This window comes from Pleurodeles waltl, chromosome 6 (assembly GCF_031143425.1).
Source record: "Pleurodeles waltl isolate 20211129_DDA chromosome 6, aPleWal1.hap1.20221129, whole genome shotgun sequence".
Lineage (NCBI taxonomy): Eukaryota > Metazoa > Chordata > Amphibia > Caudata > Salamandridae > Pleurodeles > Pleurodeles waltl.
Window position 1 is genome coordinate 524,601,297 of NC_090445.1, and position 9,073 is coordinate 524,610,369.

The 9,073-nt window shown below is 54.5% G+C and overlaps 1 protein-coding gene across 1 annotated transcript; it reads left to right on the top strand.

Moving 5' to 3' along the window:
• Nucleotides 1–4,470: 4,470 nt before the first annotated feature.
• Nucleotides 4,471–5,049, top strand: LOC138301635 (brain acid soluble protein 1-like). The gene has a single exon (XM_069242149.1). The coding sequence runs from the start codon at nt 4,471–4,473 to the stop codon at nt 5,047–5,049; it is 579 nt and encodes a 192-aa protein (XP_069098250.1).
• The last annotated feature ends 4,024 nt before the right edge of the window (nt 5,050–9,073 follow it).

The window sequence follows — 9,073 nt, forward strand, 5'->3', positions numbered from 1 at the left end:
GACTTCCCAACAGGGAGGCACTGCCACACACCACCACAATGACTCCCCCATCTGGAAACAACACGACAGCACCCACCCAGTGTACCCATACCTCTGTCACCAGGAAATGTCAATCAGCAGTGTGTCCTCCACTACAGGGACCCCAGGGCACACCTCGCCCCAAGACAATCAGGGACCTGGGGTCAGTGGCAGTGGGCACACGGTTCAGGGGACAGAGGTACAGGACAACAGGGAAACTGGGAGGAGTGCAGTGCACCAGGGGGAGGACAGGCCCAGGGAACGGACTATCCAGGAGGCAGTCACCGAGATCCTGGGAGCATACCAACATTCCAAAGATACGTTGGGCCAGATCCTGGCCAATGTGCAGGAGAACAGGCGGCTGCAGGAGGGACAGTACCATTGGATCAGGGAGGACTTGCAGGCCATTAACACCACCCTAGTCTCCATAGCAGGTGTGCTGGCTGACATGGCCAACATTATGAGGGAGGCAGTCTTACAACAGCGGGCCCCTGCCACTAGCCAGACATTTGTACTGCCTTCCACCTCCGCTGCCGCTAGTGGACAGGAAGCCCTGCCACAGGACCAACAGCCCACCAGCACGCCTCCCCCTGCAGAAAGAGAACCACCCCACAGACTTTTTCTGTGACACAGGCAGAAGCCAGAGACTATTGTCAAGACCCCCGCAAGGAAATGAGACTCCTGATTGTCACCCTTGTGTCCACTCTGTCAGCCTGTCAACCTTGAACTGCCAATGTTCCCCTTCCTATGTCCCCATGGACAATGCACCTGTGCTACAAATAGACTGGGACTCTAACCTGGACTTTCCTCCATCATCACCCCATCCTAATGCACTTGCCCCACTCCTCCTTATCACTTCAACAAATACCCTTTGAACAAATACAAGTATGGAGTATGTCAAATGATTTAAGTATGTATTTGTTTAACCAGATTCCAAATTTGCAATTCAACTGTACAGTAATGTTCACACAGGATAAACCTGTAGTTGGCTTCAGTGATCCCACCACGAGCGATAGTGGGGCACCAAAATCTGCAAAAAGAGTTGCCAAAGGGTACAGTGAGTGGGAATAGAAGTGGGAAATAACAGCATGCCAGTGCCAAAGATAATCTAAATAATGTCAATGAAATGTGAAGTAACACTGTCTTACCTGTGTGTCATTGGTAGCATTGTCGAATCACTGCAGTTCTGTTGTCCTCATTCTCATCCTCTGCCTCTTCCACATGGCGTCTCAAGGCAAGGTTGTTGAACATGCAGCATGCCACGATTATCTGGCAGACCTTCTTGGGCGAGTAGCATGGGGATACACCTGTTAGATGGAGGCACCGAAACCTGGCCTTCAGGAGGCCAAAGTTACATTCAATAATCCTTCTTGTTGGCCCATGTGCATAATTGTAACGTTCCTCTGCCCTTGTCCTAGGATCCCTTACAGGGGTCAGTAGTCACAAAGGGTGGGGTAACCAGAGTGACCTGCAAATATCGAGGGACAACATTTAGCCACACACTATCCCATATTGCCGACACCATTCCCATACACCAACATCCACTGGTTGGGAACCAGGGTTCACCGATTAGCCACACCTGGTGTCTCTGTAGTTGGCTCATCACATTTGGAATGCTACTATTCCTCAGGATAAAGGCATCATGAACTGACCTAGGATACTTAACATTGACTTGGGAGATGTACTGTTCTGCCAGGCACACCATCTGGACATTCATGGAGTGAAAACTCTTTCGATTTCTGAACACCTGTCCATTTTGCCATGGGGGGAACAAGTGCAATATGTGTTTCATCAATTGCCCCAATGATGTTGGGGATATGTCCCATTGCATAGAAGTCAGCCTTCACAGTGGCCAAATCCTCCGCATGGGGGAAAATACTATAGCTGCACATGTGTTTAATCAGAGCAGACAACACTCTGGTCAGCACTATTGAGAACATTGGCTGTGACATTCCTGCTGCCAAGCCCACTGTCTCTTGGAAAGATCCTGTTGCCAGGAAATGGAGCACTGATAGCACTTGCACAAGGAGGGGCATCCCAGTGGGGTGACGGATAGCAGATATCAGGGCAGGCTCTAATTGGGCACACAGCTCTGTGATTGTGGCCCTGTCAGGTCTATAGGTGAGGATGGTGTGCCTGTCCTCCATTGTTGCCAAGTCCACCAGGGGTCTGTACAAGGGGGTATGTCTCCATCTCCTATTTATCCACAGCGGTAACAATCTATGGGGCAAAAGAGTGAGGAGCCGGTCACAAACTTGACATCGTAACCTCAACAGTACAATCCATGATGTCCATTTTTAATGTATATGTGGCATTTGTCCTGTATGTCCAATTGTGTACTGTGACAGTTATAATTCAGGGCCTCCCCCCCTGAAATGGCATCCGCCAGTCCTGTGTGGAGGGACAGGTGGAAGTGAGGTAATTCCGCTGACGTTGTACGCCATTGCGGGAGGCTGTCATAAACCGCCATGCAACTCCTTATTGGATAATATTGGCCCCTATGGGGTACAGTGGCCAATGATGAAGTACGCCGGCGGTGACGGGATGCACTGCCGTGGACTTGACTGCCATTTTCTATCTGATCACTCACTTGCTACCTGACCTTTAACAGGAAAGGGTCTACACTGCATGTGCTCCTGTGACCTGTGTGTGGAACCTTCCATGGCTCGTGTGACTGGGGAAAGGTCCCCTTCCTTCACCTCCGTGAAGTTGGAGCAACTGGTGGATGAGGCCCTAACCCAGTACCGAATGCTGTATGGGCCTCCAGACCAACAGGTGAGTACACCGTGAGCACGATGCATGGGGCTTGAATGCATGGAGTGGTGTGTGTGAAGGCCTCATGCAGGGGGGTGGTGGATGGCCCCTGGGTTGTGGACAGATTGTGTGCTGGGCCCTGTGTGTGCAAATGGCAATCTGAAGGGGTATGGTGGGCCATCAGTGTAACAGGCAGGATGGTCTGACTAATACCTTTCCCTGTGTGTATTGCTCTGTAGGTCATCGCCCATCAAAAGAAAGGTATATGGTGTGCCATCACCAAGGACGTGTGGACCTTGGGGGTCTACGGCAGACGGAGCACCTACTTTTGGGAACAGTGGGAGGACCTGAGATGCTGGGCATGGAAGACGGCGGATGGCCTCCCAATGAGGAAGGGGTGCCCGTCGAACCCTGACCCCTCTGACAGCCCTCATACTGGCAGTGGCCTATCCGGAGCTGGATGGGCACTTGAGGGCATCACAGCAGCCACAAGGGGGTGAGTACAGTTCCCATCCTTACAACTTACACATGGTGGGGGGGGTACCCAGTTGGGGAATGTGTGTCAGTGGACACGGAGGGAGCTGCTTCCCACAGGACTCAGGAGGTGGAGTCCACCGACGCTGAGGGCACCAGTGGGATTGCGGGCAAGTGGGGCACCATGGCGGGGACTGGAGGGGACATTTTGGACACAGATACCTCCTCCAATGGGAGCTCCCTGGTGGTGGCAGACACTTTTGTGACCACCCTAGCTACAGGTACAGCCTCCACCCCTGTACCAGCAGAGCCCTCCCAGCAGCCCCTCATCAAGTTGCCTGTGCCCGCTCACCCAGGAGGGCGGGCATCTCCTTTGCCCCAGGCACCTCATACCCTGCCCCAGTGAGCCCTGCTGCCCTGAGTGAGGAGGCTATTGACCTCCTGCGATCCATCTCTGTTTGGCAGTCAACCATTGTGAATGCCATCCAGGGGCTGGCAGGCCAAATGCAACAGACAAATGCATTTCAGGAGGGCATTCACACTGGCTTGGTGGGCCAACAGAGATCAATCCAGGCTCTGGCCTCCTCTCTGATGGCAGACATTGTCCCTGTTTCCTCCCTCACCCCTCCAACTTCCTCTTCCCAGTCCCATTCCCCTCAACCCCAGCGTATCCCAAGCACACAGGCAGATGTGCATGCACACAGGACAACACACAAGAGTGGCAAAGGCAAACACAAGCACCACACATCATCCCACAGGCACTCAAACACCATCCAGATGCAGACATACCAACATCCACTGTCTCCACTTTGTCCCCCTCCTCCTCTCCTCCACCTCCCTCCCAGTTGCGTCTATAGTCACACCTGCATGCACTGCACCATCACCCAATACCAGCATCACCACCACACCTAGCAGAACACACACCTCACTTGCAAACACCACTACAACAGCCATGCACACATGCCTTGTGTCCTCCCCCACTGTGTCTGCCTTCCTCCCAAGGTACACAAATGCAAGCACTCAGACACCCAACCGCCATCCACCTCACAAATGCATCCAGCCCATGCACCTGCATCCAGACAGACACCTCCTACAACCACTCCCTCTTCCTCCAGTCCCAAACCATCTCCCTCTTCCTGCCCTAATGTCCTTAAGAAGCTTTTCCTCCCCACCATTGACCTCTTCCCTACCCCTCCCCCCCCCCGTCCTTCAAGTCTGGCCAGCATGGCAATAACCCAGGCAAGCACCTCAGCCACCCAGTCCAAGGGCCCAGTAGTCTCCACACCCAATCATGGTGGGAAAGGATCCAGGGCACCAGCCAGCCTCAAAGAAAGTGTGCCTTCCCCAGCTGCTGCCAGGAAGGGCAAGGAGAATGCCACAAGTGATGCCAGGAAGGACAAGGAGACTGCCACAAGTGCTGCCAGGAAGGGCAAGAAGCCTGTCCCAAGTGCTGCCAGGAAGGACGAGGAGCCTGCCTCAAGTGTTGCCAGGAAGGGCAAGGAGCCTGCCTCAATTGCTGCCAGGAAGAGCAAGGGACCTGCACCAGCAGGCAGGATAGACAAGAGGTCTGGTGCAGGGACTCAGTCTGAGCCCACACCACCAACCATGGTTGTGCAGCCGTCAGAGGCTTCAGGGGATAGGCCTGAGCCTCCCCCCACCACTACCAGCAGCACCACAACCACCACCAGCAGTGGGCAGCCATCCGAGGCTGCAGGGGATAGGCTGGAGCCTCCCCCCACCAGTGACTGTAGCATCAGCAGCACAACCACTGATCAGCCCTCACCACCGGCAGACAGTCTGTAGTCCTGCCTCCATGGGCTGTTGTGCGGCTTACCCCCTACAAATCCTGTGGGAATGACACCCAGCTGAGAGGCTGTGACCTTGCACTACCCAGGATCTAAAGCACAGGTCACGATGCCCCCTCCAGAACCAGTGGGTATGGCACCCACTCACCCCGTCCTCACCAGGATCTAAAGCACAGAGCATGATGCCCCCTCCAGAATCAGCAGGTATGGGACCCAATTGAAAAACTGTGACCTTGCACACACCAGGATCCAAAGCACAGGGCACGATACCCCCTCCAGAACCAGTGGGTATGGCACCCAGTTGAGAGACTGTGGCCTTGCACTCCCCAGGACCAAGCACAGGGCATGTTGCCCCCTCCAGAACCAGTGGTATTGTTCCATCTGTCTGCTAAGTTTCCGCCCCGTTCCCCATCCCCACGAGGTACCTGCCTATTTTCCAACTGATGCCCCTGCAGTATTCTCTCTGTGTTGCTGCAGGAGACAAGTGGAGCCTTGAACTTTGTCATGTGGCCCTGTGGCCCATGCACAATTGAGGACTGGGCTGTGTCTCTTGGACTGTACATATGTATATACCATTAGATTGTATTTTCTCATTTCTACTATATTTATAATATTACATTCACTTTCATCTCTTCCTGTAGTCCTTGCATTGTTCCTGAGGGTTACGGGGTTAAATATGTTTTCTTACAGCATCTGGTTTTGTGTATGGTGTTGGGGGGTGGGTGTGTGAGTTTTGCGTGTGTGTGTGTCACTCTCTTTTTCCTCCCCCCCTCCCCTGCGTGCTAGGCAGCTGTACTCACCGTGGTCGTCTTTGCCATTGTTGGTGTTCATGGTCGAGCAGGACGTAGAAGATCATTGGAAAGATCTGCAGCTCGGGCTCCATGGTGGCGTGGTTGTTCCCTGTGTCTCCAATGGTGAGTCCTTTCCCTTCTGTGCAGTGTTTCCGCAAGGCTTTTGATGTTGTTGGTATCACCCCAGAAAAGATGGCAAATTGGGTTGTCTTGATACGCTGGGTAGAACATTGGCTTCCGCCTGTCTGTAGGCGGCTACCGCCGTGGTGGCTGTTGTTTCCACCCTGGTGGCTGTCTCTCTGAGTTCTCACTGCCATGGTCATAATTTGGTGGTAATTACCGCCAGCCTGTTGGCAGTATTACTGCCACTTTATCACCCACCACCAGGGTTGTAATGAGGGCCTATATTTATATATGTATTAAGTAATGTTTGAAAGTGGATTATTGGTAAGGGCAGGTAAGCAACTTCACTTAGCAAGAGGCCACTATGCTCCACTTAGGTCCAGTTAGGTCTCATTAAATTAAACCCAGCTCAACCCTTGGTAGCTTGGCAATGAGCGAGAATGCTTAACTTAGGAGACAAAGGTGGTCATTACAACCCTGGCGTTCGGTGTTAAAGCGGCAGTAATACTGCCAACAGGCCGGCGGTAAAAAATTTGCAATTACGACCTTGGCGGAAACCGCCAACAAAGACATCCACTTTAACACTCCGACTGCCACGGCGGTACAAACAAACAGTGTGGCGGTCACCGCCAACAGGCAGGCAGAGGACAAAGTACCGCCCACAGTATCATAACCTAGCAATCCGCCACCTTTTCCGGGGCGGATTCACCACGGATAAAAACACGGCAGAAACAGGATTCCGAAGGGAAAACGGTCATCTCTACACACCCCACGAGGAACTAGGACACCATGGACCCGGAACTCCAAATTCTCCCTGCGATAGTCTTCCTGCTCCTCTACCAGGAGCACGAATGCCGGCAGCGAAGACCACGGTGAGTACTGCACCTACGACACAGGGGAGGGGGGAGGGAAAAAACAGGGACACACACATGCAATACCTCCACCCCCACCCTCACCCACTACAACACACACACTAATACATATTTATACATGATAGTTACACCCCCCAATCACCCCGGAAGAATGCAAAGACAAAAGGAAATGAGTGTAACCATAGAAATATATTAAAAGCAAGTATGCAAAAATATATAGATATACACCATTAACAAAATATACACCAAGCATAGTAGTCTAGGTAGTGCTCCAATTAAGTCTGTGGAACACTGGGTCCACACCGTATGGGTGAGGCCCACACAAGATCCCCGACCATGACGGAGAGAACACTGCAGGCTCATCAGAGAGCAAGAAAACAGGCACCTCAGGGGGAGGGAAAGGGGGGGAACCTCAGCCGGTTAAGTGCAAGACGCCAAATCCACGAGAGGTCCACATGCCCACTGTTCAATCCTGGGGAGTGCAAAGCCACAGTCTCTCAAGTCTCTACAGTGGGTGGGTTGCCCACTGTTCAATCCTGGGAAGTGCAAAGACACAGTCTCTCAAGTCTCTACAGTGGGTGGGTTGCCCACTGTTCCATCCTGGGGAGTGCAAATCCACAGTCTCTCAAGTCTCTACAGTTGGTGGTTTGCCCACTGTTCCATCCTGGGGAGTGCAAAGCCACAGTCTCTCAAGTGGATAACAGTTTCCACAGGTTCTGGAGGAGGCATTGTGCCCAGAGTGCTTCATCCTGCTAAGGACAGAGGTAGTGGATGTACCTCTCCACTGGTTCTGGAGGGGGCTTTGTGCCCAGAGTGCTTCATCCTGCTAAGGACAGAGGTAGTGGATGTATCTCTCCACTGGTTCTGGAGGGGGCTTTGTGCCCAGAGTGCTTCATTCTGCTCGTGACGGACTCAGTAGCGTCAGTGCCCTTGGCGCTCATGGGCCAGTGGTGCTTGGAGTCGCGGTGTCCTGTTCAGCGGTGCTTGGAGCGGACTTGCCCTGTTCAGCGGTGCTTGGAGCGCCGGTGCCCTGTTCAGCGGTGCTTGAGGCGGCGGTGCCCTGTTCAGCGGTGCTTGGAGCGGCAGTGCCCTGTTCAGCGGTGCTTCAGGCGGCGGTGCCCTGTTCAGCGGTGCTTGGTGCGGTGGTACCCTGTTCAGCGGTGCTTGAAGCGGCGGGCTCCTTTGCAGTGACTCAGCTGCTGGCGGTCCTCTCTGTCCCAGCGGGGCTTGTGCTGGCGGTCCTCTCTGTCCCAGCGGGGCTTGTGCTGGTGGTCCTCTCTAGCCCAGCGGGTCTGGTGCTGGTGGTCCTCTCTGTCCCAGCGGTGCTTGTACTGGCGGTCCTCTCTAGCCCAGCGGGGCTTGTGCTGGCGGTCCTCACTAGCCCCGCGGGGCTTGTGCTGGCGGTCCTCTCTGTCCCAGCGGGGCTTGTGCTGGCGGTCCTCTCTAGCCCAGCGGGGCTTCTGCTGGGGGTCCTCTCTAGCCCAGTGGGGCTTGTGCTGGCGGTCCTCGCTGGCGGTCCTCTCTAGCCCAGCGGGGCTTGTGCTGGCGGTCCTCTCTGTCCCAGCGGTGCTTGTGCTGGTGGTCCTCTCTAGCCCAGCGGGGCTTGTGCTGGCGGTCCTCTCTAGCCCAGCGGGGCTTGTGCTGGCGGTCCTCTCTGGCCCAGTGGGGATGATGGCTGTGGCCTCCTGGGCAGCGGGGATAATGGCTGTGGCCTCCTGGGCAGCGGGGATGATGGCGGTCTCCTCCGCTGTGCTGCTCTTCTCAGACTTTCCTACTTTCTTGTGGCCCTTGCCCACCTTGGAAGGTGTCCCAGCTGACTCCACACTCCCACCGGGACCCTTGGGAGCGGCTTTGGTGGCTGGAGTCTTCCCCCTCTCCCGCCGGGCACTGGCCAACTTCTGATGCTTCACAGGTGGGGGACAGTCTGTGCTGTGGCTCTGTGCCACACTGGCTGCCCTGGTGGCTGGTGCACTCCATATTCCGGTGACTACAGGTACCACTGGTCCCGGAGATGTTGTGGCTGAGGTGCTAGTTCAGGACCTAGGAGACGGACGGGGTGGGGAGGTGTGGGAAAGAGGTCAAGGTAGGACAGGAAAAGGTTTTGGGAGACACTGGGACGGGTAGCTGGAGGGGGTTTGGGAGTGGTGGAAGAGGTTGTGGTTGTAGGAGGTGTTTTATTTGCTGACTTTGGGTGAAGGTGCATGGGCTGGAGGCTTTCGTGAGGTGGATGGCTGTT